Genomic DNA, 15,148 nt, shown 5'->3' with positions numbered 1-15,148 from the left:
GCCCAAGTCTGTCAGGTAACTGAACAGTGTTGTCCCAGTGTCTAAAAAGATTATTTTGGACTTTATCCAGAACAGTTGTTTATGCTGAGGATAACAATCTGAAAGTGTGAGAGAAAATAATCTAATCTTTGTATTAGCTAATATTAGTATAAAGTCTGAACTTTGCTTACCCTCCACTTCCCCAGGGGAGAAAATCAGTAAATTACCATTCAGGACATGGAGTCAGTATCTCAGAAGCCTCCTGTAATGTCTGTACTGAGTGATGACTCATAATTAACACTGCTGCCCATCTTAAAATTTTCTTCTCCTTTTACAGGTTTGACCTTGCTGCCAACTGTGTAGTTAAGAGGAAGGGAAGGATACGTTTTGGTCAATAAGATACAGGCAGGCAGCTGAGACTTCAGGAGTCCCATATACTAATCTCTGGGAGACCTAAAGTAAAGGGTTTTCAGATAATATCATCATCTTAATAGGAGTTGACCGCTTTTCAAGCTTCTCTATGTGTGAAAAAAAAGCTGACAGTTTCTTGCTTTGTGTTTTGATTTTGGAATTTCTAGGTAATTATTTTTTAAAACAAATAATGGTAAAGAAGTTTTGGACACAATGATAAATAAGTTTTTGAGTCTTCCTGGAATATATGAACCTGAGTCTTTCTGTAACCCCTGGTTCACTGTCATCTGCAGACAGAAAAGACTTAATCATCAGTGCACTTAACTTTTGGAAAACCAGATGTTGGATACGTTTATATTAATGCTGGAATTTTCTCACAGGGGTAGGGGTGGTCTGTTCTTGCTCCAGCATCTTTCATGCTTTTCCTTAGGATTCTTAAATCGTGTTTTCTTTTATGAAGAATTTTGTTTCTTTGGTTCTTAAATTCCTTTTGCTTTTCGTTAGAATTAGAAAATCTAAAACTTTCACCTGAACTCAAATGAAAGCAGCCTTTGTTTTAAACTAGAAGGTATAGGTGTAATATTAATGATTTAAATATTTTTTGCATGTGTGCATTTTCTTTTCTGATGCTGGCACTCCTACACTTTGGGTTTATCACTAGCAAGGAAACAAGTTAGTGGTCTGTCAGCTGTGACTTTGGTTTCTCTGAGGGAGGGAGTGTGCTCAAAATCCTTCTTCAAAAACCCTTCTTCAAAGGGACATTCAAGTCACTTGTATGAGTCTCACTTTGGGAACCAGCATTTGAAAGTAATAAATGGCATTAGGTTTATAGAAAAGAGTTTCAGGACTTTAATTAAAGATTGTTTTGAGAAAGTAGAGATTAAAACTTAACAATTTGCCAGGTAGTTAATATTTTATCACTGTTGATGCAATGAATTCATTGAGGATAATTGTTTTCTGTTCTTACAGACACAATAACATACTATTTCAGGGGAGAAAAAATGCCTTACAACAACATAGTTAGATACCTTTTAAAGACTGATTCTTTACCAGTCTGCTCCTTAACTCTGGTGCTGTTTTCTGGGGAAAGCTCAGGATAGTAATCTAAGATTATCAGTCACCTGATATTTCGTAGTTTGGCTATTTCTACACAAAGACTTAAATTCAAAAGTGAACCCAGTGTTGATCAGTAAACTACCCTTAAATGTTTGAAAACTCTGTTCATTTATGGAAGTTGTGAATTGTATTAAACTGTCTGCAAAATCCTTATACTACATTTTTAAAATATTGGAAATTGGTTGCAGTTTGCAGAACAACTAATTTTGCTTGTTAATTTGCAGGCTAGGTTATGTGATTAAACAAATTTAATATTTTCTAAGAAATCTATTTTGAAAGGTAAGAATTTGTAATGTTCTCAGATTTTTATTTTATTAATATACAGTTTACTTAGGTAGAACAAGAGTAGTTCAAGTGATAATGTTATCCAGATCATAGCTTAAATCCATGTAGGCTTTACCAGCTCTTTAAAGAGTTTTGTAATTTTATTTTTGAGACATTCTCTATTTTTAAATGTTTGTGTCCTGGAGGCTCTGTTAAAACAGCAAGTAATTGTTGTCACTACTTTTTTTCTCTTCAGTTTACTTAAGGAAGCCCCTTGAGCAAAAACCATCAAGAATATTAAATTTCATTACAATAAGTACATATCTTCTTTGCCTCCAAGGCTGTTTTTATATTCACATTTTGCAAGATATAACCTTTAGTGAGTAATACTTGAGTCATTGCTTCAATTTTTATGGCAAATAACTGCATGCTTTATTTGATACTATTTAGTTTATTCTTATCAGGTGTAGATAAGACTAACCTGAAAAAAATCAAGTCTAAGACAGTGTACTGCTTACTAGATATGCATCTACTATATCTTCTCCATACTTCCTATGAGGAGAAAATTTGTCTTTCTGTGGAGATGGCATTTTAGTAAACTTATGTAAATATACTCTAACATATTTAATTCATTGGGAAGATACAATAGTTTATGTAGAGCCTACCCCCTAAATTAAAATGATTGATCTTTCTACAACGTTGATCAAACTTCTAAGCACTTGAAAATTTAGAAGTCTGGGGGAGAAAATGACTTCTTGACCCTTGCTTGCATCAGACTCTCTTTTTGCTGAGCTGAGCCCAGATCTGTTACTCACCAAAGAAAATTTTCCTTTTTGGGTGCAAAGTTTCTTAATGGCTTTCAGATAGCTATAACTTAGTGTTGGTGTGGGCGTGTGTCTGTGTGTACAGCAGGTACAGCTCTTCTGATCTGGAATTACAGAGGCAGACTGTCAGTGTTCAGTGCTTAGAGTGGAGTTGGGTCAGTGCATGACAAGCTGCTCTTACAGGCACTCACAAGTGCTTGAGAGGAATCAGCTGCCAAAGGCATGCAGCAGTGGCTTCTCAGGGTCAGTTATATTGACTTTGAGAGAACCTTCAAGAAAAAGAAATAGTTACCCTCTATATCCTCTATTGGGGTTTTTTTTTTCCCCTCTAGACAAAATGTTGGACTAGAATTTTGAGGAAATAATGTAAGTATTTTATTGAGGACTTCAGAACTATTGCTGGTATTGGAAAAAACGATGTGCCTATTTGTAAGAAATAATAATTTTCCTGAATTACTGAATATGAATCAAGTCTAATAAATGCATGTTGCTGTTCTTTTGTTCACAGCACAGTGAATGAAAGTGTTTTCTCCCACAGGACTTGTGGCTATCAGGATTAGGGCTTCCAGAAGGTTTATTGTCAGGTGGGGCAGTATAGAATTCCAAATTTGACTAAAATGGACAATCCTTTGCATCTTGAAAGCTGCTGTTTACTCTTAAAAGAAAAAGTGAGACGCTGTAGTCAAATGAAATCTTTTTAACTGCAATTAGACCAGGACAACCAATTTGTTAGTTTTATTTTTATTCGTATTAAATGTGGTAGTATTTTGTATTTATTAGCTCTTTATTCTCAGGATATCATGTTACAGCTTGACTATTGGATGTCACAAAATGTTATAATAACCAGCCTCCTACTTATTAGAATCTTTAAATAGGAAATATATGTATTTGTCAGTGGCCTCTTCAGAATGGACATTTCACCCATGAAAAAGACAGTACAGGAATAATTGTGCAATTCTGTGTGCAATTAATTTACCAGTATTAACTTATGCTGCTGGGTAGAAACTGGTATGTTTTAGTTTGTGAATGGACTTCGGGTCTTCACTGAACAAGTGCTTCCAAATTTGAAAATAATTCTTGTTTTACTTTGACTCCTCATCACTTTTTTGTAATGCCACTTAAATTGTCAAGGACTGTTTTTTCCTGAATACTAGCATTGAAATTCTGACATTCTTTTGAGCTTTTCCATTTTAATTGAGGCAATGGGATGTTCCCACTTAAGCAAACATGTCTTCTTCAAGAAGCATTGAGAAAAGTGCCCATTATTTTTAACCATTACAGGAAACATTAATCTCTCAGTGACTTCATATAGTCATGTAATACTGTATAATCATTGGCTTTCCAAGTATGATGGTGTAAATCCTCAGTTTCTATAGGTAAGAAGAAAACCTTTTACTGGATTCAGATATGCCCAGCTTACATTAGCTATTCATTTAATTTTGTAAATGCAAGATTCTAGCCATCACAGATTTCTAAATGGAGGATCTCAACTTATTTCTTACTGCTCGTGGTGGTGAGGCACTAGACAGCTATTGCGATTTGGTTTTAGCAATTTTACCTCCTACAAAGTCCATCCTAATGGAAAAGTGTCCTGCCAAAATTATTGAAAACATTTTTTCCTATCAGTCCTTTTCAAACATTTCTATGCTTCTGTAAAAGCAATCAAAACAGCTGAGAACAAGGGATTGTTGAGAAAGAACAGATGGAGAACAACTTTGGGGGTGTTGGTTGATGAGAAGCTCAACATCAGTGGGTCGTGTGTGCTTGCAGCCCAGAAAGCCAACCCTAAATCCTGGGCTGCATGGCCAGCAAGTCGAAGGAGGTGATTCTTCCTCTCTCCTCTGCTCTCTTGAGATCCCACCTGAGTACAGTGTCCAGCTCTGGACCCCCCAGCATAAGGATATGGAGTTGTTGGAGTATTCTGAGACAGACATGGAGCTGTTGGATTGGATCCAGAGGAGGGTCACAAAAGGATCAGAGAGCTGGAGCACCTCCCCTGTGAAGACAGGTTGGGGGTTGGCAAGCTCCAGGGAGACCTTAGAGCAGCCTTCTAGTATCTGAAAGGGGCTTACAGGAAAACTGGGGTGGGACTTTTCACAAGGGTGTGTGGTGATAGGGGAAGAGCTAATGGCTTTAAACTGGAAGGAGGTAGATTTATGTTAGACATTAGGAAGAAATTCTTTCCTGTGAGGGTGGTGAGACACTGGGCTGGGTTGGCCATGATGTTGTGGCTGCCCCCTCCTTGGAAACATTTAAGGCCAAGCTTCATGGGGCTTTGAGCAACCTGGTCTAGTGGAGGTGTCTCTGCCCATGGCAGGAGGGTTGGAACTAAATGATCTTTAAGGTCCTTCCAGCCCAAACTATTCTGTGATTCTATGATACCTACAGTCATCCATCTTTCATTTTAATTTGACACAATTCTTTCTATAAGTGAGGCACATTTAGTAGTTTAGAAGCACGTGCTTGAAAACTGTTGTGTTCAAGATGACTCGATACTGTCCTGGAAGACAGAATGCTGAGTTCCCTAAAGACATGAGTGGCTTACCCACATCTGGCAATATTTGCATCTGTCTTTTCCTATTTCATAAAGCTGTGAGATTGTTTACCCTAATGACAAACCATTTAAAAACTTCTTTTCTGGGAATCAGCTGTGTAACAGTAACTTCTCTAGTCAGGAAAGCTGCATGAGCAGTTCACCAGAAGTTCAGTTCCTAAGAAAACTGGTATCAGTGCCAATTCCTAGTTTTAAACACTTTTTTTTTTGTTCAAAGCAAAGTTAAGGCAAAAAACCCTGACTTTTTGTCTTGCTGTGCAGAGGAATCTGTACTTCTTTGTGAAGATTTGATGGCTTAGTGATGTCAGTCACTACACAGCTGAAGGTTTCCTAGACATTGTTCTGAACAGGTTCTGGATATTGCTGCCACCACTGCTCTTCTCACAGCTGGTAGGCTTAATTTCGGAGTTGATAGTTAAAGATCTGGCCAGAAACAGACTGAGAGGGATTAACAGGTCACAGCCCCTTTGTGTGACGTTTTGTCACCTCACTGTGACAAGAAAAAATTAGGAATGACGTGTCTTTCTGTAGGTCTTTTCTTTAAGTCCATGAGGTCTGGTTAGCTTTTTTCATTGTCTCTTTGGGTAGCATAATCTTCCCAAGGGCCACAATATTGTCTATGAATACAGGAAGCTGTTATACTGAAGTTTTTCACATTCATACTGAGATCCCATCCTAATTACTGATTTGGTATTTCAGACTTTCATAATAACAGCTGCATCACCTTCTGGCCTCAGGCAAGACTGTGTACTTCAGACCAGTTTAGAACACTTGCTTCATTCTGGTGGAGACCTTTGCTCTTCAGTAGGAGGCTGATTACCTAGGACAGACACAAAGGGATTTATGTTTGGCAGGTTAGGTAATCCAGCACTGCTTCAGAGGGATATGTTTTCCCTTTATTTTCTGAGGTTAAGATTTGGTATGCTTTCACATATCTGCCTTTTAGTGTACTCAGCTTTGCTTGTCTTTTCTGATTTCAGATGTGTAGCATTCTTCATTTATTGACTTCCTTATAGTTCAGATTATAACATCAGTAAGAAAGACACATGAAAGAGCACTGTTTACTGATGCATGAACAAGTAGGCAAATAAAGTTTTTATTCCAGAGCAATTATGGTTTTTCAAAACCTTTCAAAGAATCTTAGGATGTCTAGGGTTGGAAGGGATCTTGAAGATGATCTGGTTCCAACCCCACCTGCATGGGCAAGGACACCTTCTGCTAGATCAGGTTGCTCAAGGCCCCATCCAACCTGGCCTTCAACACTTCCAGGGAGGGGGCACCCACAACTTTCTTGGACAACCTTCCACTGTCTTACCACATTCAAAAGGATTTCTTCTTAATGTGTAACCTAAATCTCCCCTCTTCAAGTTTTAAACCATTTCCCCTTGTCCTCTCACTACACACCCATGTAAAAAGCCCCACCCCAGATCTCTTGTAGTCCCCCTACAGATATTGAAAGGTTGCTGAAAGGTCACCTCAGAGCCTCTTTTTCTTCAGACTGAGGAACCCCAAATTCCTCAGTCTGTCTTCATAGGGGAGGTGCTCCAGCCCTCTGATAATTTCAGTGGCTCTGTTCTGGATATGTTCCAGGAGATCTTATGCTGGGGACTCCAGAACTGGGCAGAGTACTTCAGGTAGAGTCTCACAAGAGCAGAGTAGAGGGAGAGAGTTGGCTGTATATGCTTCTTTTGGTGCAGCCCAGGATATGGTTGGCTTTCTGGGCTGCAAGCACACATTGATGGCTCATGTTAAGCTTCTGGTCCACTACCATCCCCAAGTTCTTTTCCTCAGGGCTGTCCTCAGCCCTTTCTCCTCCCAAACTGTATTTGTGCATGGGATTATCTTGACCCAGGTGCAGAACTTTGCACTTGGCCATGTTGACGTTCATGCAGTTTGCATGAACCCAGTTCTCAAGCCTGTTGAGGTCCCTCTGGATGGCATCCCTTCCCTCCAGTTTGCTGATTTCACCACACAGTTTGGTCTCAACAGTAAACTTGCTGAGGGTGCGTTCAATTCCACTGTCCAAAGATGTTAAACAGCACTGGTCTGAGTACCAACCCTTGAGGAGCACCACTGGTCACACATCTCCATGTGGACACTGAGCCATTGATCACAACTCTTTGGGTGTGATCATACAGCCAGTTCCTTATCCAGGGAGCGGTCCATCCATTGAATCTGTATCATTCCAGTTTAAAGATCAGAATGTTGTTTGCACAGGTCCAGGTAGATGACATCTGTTGCTCTGCCTTTGCCCACCAAGGCTGTGACCCCATCATAAAAGGCCACCAAACTGGTCAGGCAGGACTTGCCCTTAGTGAAGCTGTGTTGGCTGTCACCAGTCACCCCTCTGTTATCTGCATGCCTGAGCAGAACTTTTGGGAGGATCTGCTCCATGATCATGCCAGGCACAGAGTTGTGACTGACCATCCTGTAGCTCCCTGGGCCTTCTTTTTTTCCATTTTTGAAAATGGGGGTTATGTTTCTAGTCAGTGGAAACTTCACCAGGCTGTCATGACACTTTTCAAACATGAGGGACAGCGGCTTTGCAACTTCGTCCACCAGTTCTTTCAGTTTATTTGTGGGTGAATCCCATCAGGCCCCACGGACTTGTTCACCTTCAGGTTCTTTAGGTGGTCTCAAACCTGCTCTTCACCAACAGTGGGAGGATCTTCCTTATCCCAGTCTCTGCATTTGGCTTCTGTAACATGGAGGATGTGACCAGAGTCCTTGCTGGTGAAGACAGAGGCAAAGTAGTTGTTAAGTACCTTGGCCTTCTCTACATCTTGGGTGTCACCAGCTCTCCTGTTTCCTGCTGGAGTGGGACACATTTTCCCTACTCTTCCCCTTATTGACATACCTATAGAAATTTTTCCTGTTGTCCTCAACCCCCCTTGCCAGATCATGTTCTATCTGCTTTTGCTTTCCTAACCTGATCTCTTGCTTCTCTGACTTCTTCCAGAATATCCCTGCTGCCATGCTCTGTGAACTTTGTTTTTATCCCTAATTGTAGTGTTAAGGAGTTTGTCACTGATCCATGTGAGCCTCGTGTCACTCCTGCCTGCCTTCCTCTTTGTCTGCTTGCAGTGACCTATTTGCATTCTTCCTCAGTTCTTGGTCCTTTTTTGTTCATGACTGGGTTCTGAAAGCTTGCAATATGCAATATCAATCAAGGTTTCCTAAGTGAGGGCTCTTCATTAGCTTTGAGAATTGGACTTGGAATTTTTCCAATAAGCTGTCTAATTGACAATTGAAACTTCTAAAAATATTTTTCAGTGTTATACTGGACCTTGAAGAAAGATAAAACTTAATGTCTAATGTATTGCTACTTGTGTTATTTAATGCTTTTTTTTTTTTTTTTTTTTTAATATGAAATGTCATTTAAAAGATAAACCTGCATTGCAGACCAAAGGTTACAAGTCTTTTGTTTGCACCTGTCAACATCTTTGCTTTATCTCAGTATATAAATTGTCTCCTTTCAGTGTTATGAATTCTATCCAGGTAGCAAAGCAAGTATCATCTAATCAAGTGAAACAGAAAGGTCATGTTATGGATCCATTTCTCTTTAAAACAAACAAAAGCTCACTACACAGAGAGGTAAAGTGATAAACAGTTGATTGTAAGCAGTAAGTGGGAAAGGAGAAGACAGTGGTGCAGTAACTGAGATATTTGATAAATTTGATAAAAAAGCTCAGGGAGCTAGATATAAAGCTAATATTTATTTTAAATTCAGATGCTTAAGGGGAAAAGAGTGGCTCTCTTTATCAGTGATATGGCTGAAAGAGATACAGGTAAATCTTTAACGATCCAAACTCACTGTTGCTGTGATTGAACCTGACAGGCTGCTAAAATAGCCACACAGCTGTTAGCTCACTCCTGTCCTGTGGTAGGATGTGGGGGAATTCTGGGGGTGGGGAGGGAGTTAAAATTCCTGGGTTGAGATAGACAGTTTAATAGGACAGAAAAAGACAAGAAATGGCAATATTAATGAGAATATACAAAATGAGTGATGCACATCACAGCTCACAACCTGCTGCCCAATACCCACCTAGGTCTCAAGCCACAGTGCCCCCTGCCAGCTGTCTCCCCATTCATATACTGATCATTCCATACCATATGGTATGGAATATCCTTTGGCCTGTGTGGGTCAGCAGTGCTCAGTGCTCCCTCCCAGCTTCTTGCTGTCTGGGCACAAGAAGCTGAAAAGTGGAAGCACTACATAGCAACAACCAAAACATCAGCATATTATCAACATTATTCTTATACTAAAGCCAAATCACAGCACTGTGCCAGCTACTGGGGAGAAAATTAACTCTATTCCAACTGAAACCAGGACACCTCTTCAGGTAGTCTGAGCCAGCACCACTTCGTGAGAATTGGGAACTATCCCTTCAGGCTTGTCCAAGAAAGTTCACTTGTGTTACCTGCACTGCAGGGATTATCTTTCCAAGCTTTGCATGTGTAAAGTTCTGCTGCTAGCAAAAATTTTAATTTTAAGTCTCATCTGTGTTTGAGATTGTGACAGACAAGACAAAGAGATGCTGACTTACGCATCTAACCTGCAGCTTCTCTCTTGGCTTGTAGATTGCCTTCACAGTGCAAGGACTTGAACTGCTTGACCAAGGAGATCATGACTGTACTGTTTATTTTTTGGGTTGTTTGATTATGGTAGGGATGTTAAAAAAGCAGTTTAGTCATATTAATGTATGTTAATAAAACCTGAATACGGTGGCACTGTGAATAGTTCAAGAATGCTTTTAAGAGTGTTGCGGCCAGTCTGAAAACTTTCCCCAGTTACATTTGCTTGTAGCTGGAAATTGCAGTGTAGAGGACTGTCTTCAGGACTTCTATCAATTTTCCTGTATTTATTTAAAATTAATTTTAAAAGTTCAAGTTATGTTAAACTGAAAGCTTTTTAGTCTCCTGTAACTTCTCAGCTATTGATATCTGTACCACTATTATTTATTAGTATTGTTTTGAGAATAAGTTTTTTCCTTAAAAGCTACGTAGTGTCCAAATATTAGTTTGGAAATGTGACTAACGTTAGACATAGTCATGCAATGCACTGTCAGAAATTCTGTGTCTAGAAAAAGTAGCACTCTACATAAATGCCTCTGTGGTCGTTACTGTGGGAAAGAAAATTAATTCACTGCTTTTTTATCTCTTGGGATTGATACAGGCAAAATGACATGTTGCTGCTGACCCCTTCTGCTCACAGATTGTTGTATGCCCCAGGAGGATAACTCTCTCTTGTATTTGTTGTATCCACAGTTTTTCAGAGGCATAGTGCAGCTTGAGTCACCAAGCAAAAGTTCTTTTGCTCTGTTAACAATTGTGCTGTTCTGTTGAATGCTAGGGGTGTGTGTGAACCCATAGAATGGCAGTCGGTATAATTAGGAGTTCAGGTATTGAAAGCAGTCTGGCTGTCTGAGTCAGAATTGTGCCTTAGCTAAAAAATGAGCACCTGCTGCCTTGCTTTGACTTCTCAGTGTCCCTTGTGGTTAGAGATGACTTGGGGTCTTGGCAGTGATGTGGCCTATAGGATGAGGAGGTAAACATTCATGTAAATGAAGGTTTACATTCCTGTAAATGAAGTAGGTTGAAATACAGAGTTTATTCTTTTGTTCTTGCCCAGATAGTTAAGAGTGGTTAAACCTTTCTATCACTCTGATCAAAGTACTTCTAAATAACAGGCAAACTGTTGTATGCTGGTTAAAAGGGGGAGGGAGGGGGAGTGTAAAGAACATCTCTGTATCAAATTTGGATGTATGCTTAATCCATAAAAGAACTTCATAGGGTTCACTGAAAGCTAGTGCTATCAGACTAAGTGCCAGTTCCTCTATTACTATCTATAATGTCCTCTATATTACCTATATCTGTCCTCTAAAGACAGGCTGAAAAAGTTGGGGGTTCACCACATCTATGAACCTGGAGAAGAGAAGGCTCTGGAGAGACTGTATAGTGGCCCTCCAGTATCTGAAGGGGCCTACCAAGAAGCTAGGCAAGGATTTTTTACAAGGGCATGTAGCAACAGGACAAGAGGTGATGGCTTTAAACTGGAAGAGGGTGGATTTAGGCTATCCATTAGAAACAAATTCTTTGTGGAGTGGAGGTGATGAGACACTGGTACAGGTTGCCCAAAGGAGCTGTGGCTGCCCCCTCGAGAAGTGTTTAAGACCAGCTTGGATGTGGCTTTTAGCAACTTGGTCTAGTGGCAAGGCGTGTGGAACTAGATGACCTTAAAGGTCCCTTCAACCCAAACTATTCTTGGATTTTATTTTATTAAGCTGTCAGGGCAGTTTTAAGCCAATCAACAATTGCAATGTTTGGGGAAAGTAATAGTTTTGCAATTCAGTGCTTCAGTGTGTTAAGTTTATTAAACACTAAGAATTGAAAACGAAAAATGAAAGTTTTAGATTCTTATAAGGTCAGCAGTTCCACACATTTTCTTTAATACATAATAATAAATGCAGTTTACGAATGTTAACATTAATATAGTTCAAGAATTGCAGTTTCAAACTGTTTTAGGTACAGCCTGTGCTATTTTTTTGGTCCATAGTGACAAAATTAACTGGTTTAAATGCATTACTAGCTTGCACCTAAATATTTCATGGTTGTCATGGGCTGGATTTTAGAATTCTTACGGTGAATAATTATTTTGCTTTTTTATTAGTACAGGGGGAAAAAAGTAAATAATGAGTGTAACTTGTAAGCAGTTTCAGAGGTTTTCTGCTGACCTAGTATAGGAAAGTTTTTTCAGGTCATCTAGCCAGATTTGCTCATTTCAATACTTCAACTGAGAAATAGTTTCAGTGTGAGAGCTATTGGTCCCAAGGGGGAGGAAAAACCAGCAATACTTCTCTGTGAAGACCTTTTTTGTTTTGAATGATGTTTGAGTGAATTCTGTGTTACTTAAATTGCTTTGCAGTATAAATCATTCTGTTCCTTAATATAGTTTCCTTTCCTAGACCATGCATGAAATGAAAGAACCTTCTCAGTTTTATGGTATGCAAAAATGTGAGAGACTGTTAAGATATAATTTAAGATGTAGTTTTTACCCAAAAGAAATTACATTCTTAATGAATGCTGTCCTGTTTCTTAATGAAGGCTGTCCTGTAAAATTATGAGAATGTAGTTCTGCTAGAACTGTTCCTGAGTTACTGCTTACATGGTGGATGTACTTAAATTATGCTATGATTTTGACCTCTGCTGGCATTCTGCAGAGTTTTGTTACTTCTGTCAAGTTCTATTTCTTAAGCTCCCATAAACAAATTGACTTGGATGAAACCTCCATATATTTTGTGAGATTTGTGTTTTTAAAAAAAAGTTGTTCTAGCTCATGTTTTGGAGCTCTGTTGTAATCTCTCTAAAAGTCAATATAGTTGTTAGTATTTTATGTCTATCTTGGAAATTATCTGAAAGTGATAATTTCCAAAGTTTAGGCTAGAAGCAGAGTTAATATGTTTGGTTTTTTCATTTTTTTTATTTACAATTTTCTCTCCCATGTGCAATCAGATGGTTGGGAAACATCTGCTACTCCTACTCAGGTTTTTGATCTCATCAATTTGATTACTAAACTTTTGGTTTAACAAATTCATCTTGTTTGTTCTTATTTGTAGTCACTTTCTCATGTAAAAAATCATTACAAATTATTTTCATATTGCTTCTCCATCTTTTTCTGAAGACCAATTTTCAGTGCCAACATTGATAGAAAAACTTTTTTTTAAAATACTCTGTGTATGTTTTACAAATTTACAAATCCTCTTTGCAATCTAAAAACTTAAAGGTTATAAAGTCAAGCAGTCTGTATTGAGGAGTGATAACTTTTCAAATCTGGCTGGTGCTTGTATGAATTAATCTAATCTTTGTACATGCATTACCCTAACTCTGAGACAGTATTTTTAAATACAGGTGCTGCTTTGATTTAGCTCACATTGTTTATCTTGCAGCAAATAGCTTTCTACAGATTTGATGATGAGTCAGAAAAAGATAGTGAGCATTTACACATAGTTTTATTTTTATGTGACTCGCTTGCCAGCTCTAAGAAATTTTGATACCTTTACTCTGCTACCGACAGGAATAGAATCTCCATCTATTGTTCATTGCAAATCATCTCACCTGAGAAATAACAAATATATAAAGGGTTCTGTAGACAAGCTCCTGAGGATCTTCCTCGTATAGTGTTAACTTGTGAGTTGGATGATTAGGGGTGGGGAGCAGGGCACACAGGGAAGGAACAAAAAAATCTTGCCATCTAATTGTTGCATCAAAGCGAGTAAAAAAAAATTTAGCATCAAATAAACCCTCTTGCAATCCAGGTTACACTCAGATATTAGAGGAGCTGGGGGCAGCTGGGATCAGGTTCTGAGTGATAGCCAAGTCACCTTTAGTAGGCCAGAAGACAAGGGTCCAGATGCACTACTAACACCACACTGGGAAAGAAATTATTGTGGACATGCACTGGAATTCAGTTGTGCTTAAATGAGGTTTCTTACCCCAAGATTAATGAATAGTGTGATTTATTAAACCAACAATACAGAAGTTCTTTTGGATTGCTGGTGATTGATTCCTATCTGCAAAAACAAGCACGTGCAAAATACCTAGGCTATGGATCCCTTGGAGTGGGGGGGGGACCATGGATAGAGAGATTCATAATATTAAAGAGACTCTGCAGATCTAAAAGGAAAATGGGAACCCGAGTTTTAAATCTTACCCAAAGACATCCCAATGGGGGGAAGAGAGAGAGGCTCAGCTCATCAACTGGCCCCAGAGGTCAGGGCTGTCCCTTAAATGGTGTCTTCCCTAACATCCTTTCTTCTATTGTCTATTTTTATACTATTTTACCTGTTAAAAAGGAGTTTATCCTTTGTGCCATAATTGCTTCATGAGTCTACTGCCTCTGATACTTGTTAAATAAAGTGAAATCTAGAGAGGGTCTCCTTTACTGCTTTATGCCAACTTTGTGCATAGGTAAAATGTAACAGTGATGCTTCCCTGAAGAGAAGCTCAGTAGTGAGTGGGGTTGTAGTTGTATTGTGTTGGGAAACTGATTAGAGAGAAATAACACTGGACAGTGTTGTAGACACGGGCAAAAAAATTTTCACTACCTCATGCTGTTGGCTGATTGAGATGTGCAAGTTCTTTGGAGCCGTATCTTGCAAGAGATACAGCTGAGAAAACCTGTGCTGAGGGTGGCAGAGAAGGTGTTGGTATTGAGGGTGAACAGTAGAAACAGAATTTAGGGATATTTGAAATTACAGAGACCAATGACCCGGCAGAGGAGGTGATGAACAGTAGGAAAACTGTTACTGAAACTATTTTGTTCTTCAGTGCATGTTTTGTTCAGAAATCCCTGCATGTGCTAGCTCACTTTGGAACCCCTTTTATATTTTTTATTTCACATCCATGCTTTGTTTGTATGTGTGTTATACCCCATTCCTGTTGTTTTGAATTCCAAAAACTATATCCTCAACTTCCATAAGATGATGTATTCTTTAAATATCTAGATTTGCAGCCTAGTAGGTGATTTGGTAATCTGGTGATATGTGATTTTTAAATAGTTATTGGGGAAGGGGAGGTGTACGGGACAACACCTTTTCAGCTTTTATTATGCCTAGAAATGGCTGTAAATCTCATACAAGGAACTCTAGTTGATTCCAAGGTTTGTAAAGCTTATAAAATATATTCATGTTATTTCAGCTGGGAAGTTTTGAGATTCCTTTTGTCTAATTTGAGAATGTGGATTGAAGACTATCGCTTCGATGGCTTCCGATTTGATGGTGTTACATCTATGTTGTATCACCATCATGGGATTGGTAAGTAATTTAAATAACTGTGATCTGAGCAGTCCAGTTGCAGCTCTGTTGTTGTGGAAATAGTGCTGGAAAAGTTCCCTGAATACTCCAAATATTACATATTTGCTGATAGCTTTTTGTGCCGCTATATGAATAGATCTGAAATGAGGAATAAATTTGTTGCTTATAAAGTTGCATGTTACGAAATC

At 38.8% G+C, this 15,148-nt stretch overlaps 1 protein-coding gene across 2 annotated transcripts in view; it reads left to right on the top strand.

Moving 5' to 3' along the window:
- Positions 1 to 15,148, top strand: part of GBE1 (1,4-alpha-glucan branching enzyme 1) — a 145,972-nt gene that overhangs the window by 74,312 nt on the left and 56,512 nt on the right. For both annotated transcript variants that reach the window (XM_071755999.1, XM_071755992.1), the window contains exon 8: positions 14,845 to 14,960. In XM_071755999.1, the coding sequence (XP_071612100.1) occupies positions 14,845 to 14,960 (116 nt within the window). The remainder of the gene's footprint in view (positions 1 to 14,844; positions 14,961 to 15,148) is intronic.

This window comes from Heliangelus exortis, chromosome 1, assembly GCF_036169615.1.
Source record: "Heliangelus exortis chromosome 1, bHelExo1.hap1, whole genome shotgun sequence".
NCBI classification, from domain to species: domain Eukaryota; kingdom Metazoa; phylum Chordata; class Aves; order Apodiformes; family Trochilidae; genus Heliangelus; species Heliangelus exortis.
Note: the sequence above shows the minus strand (reverse complement) of the source record. Positions and strands in the feature narration are given on the sequence as shown.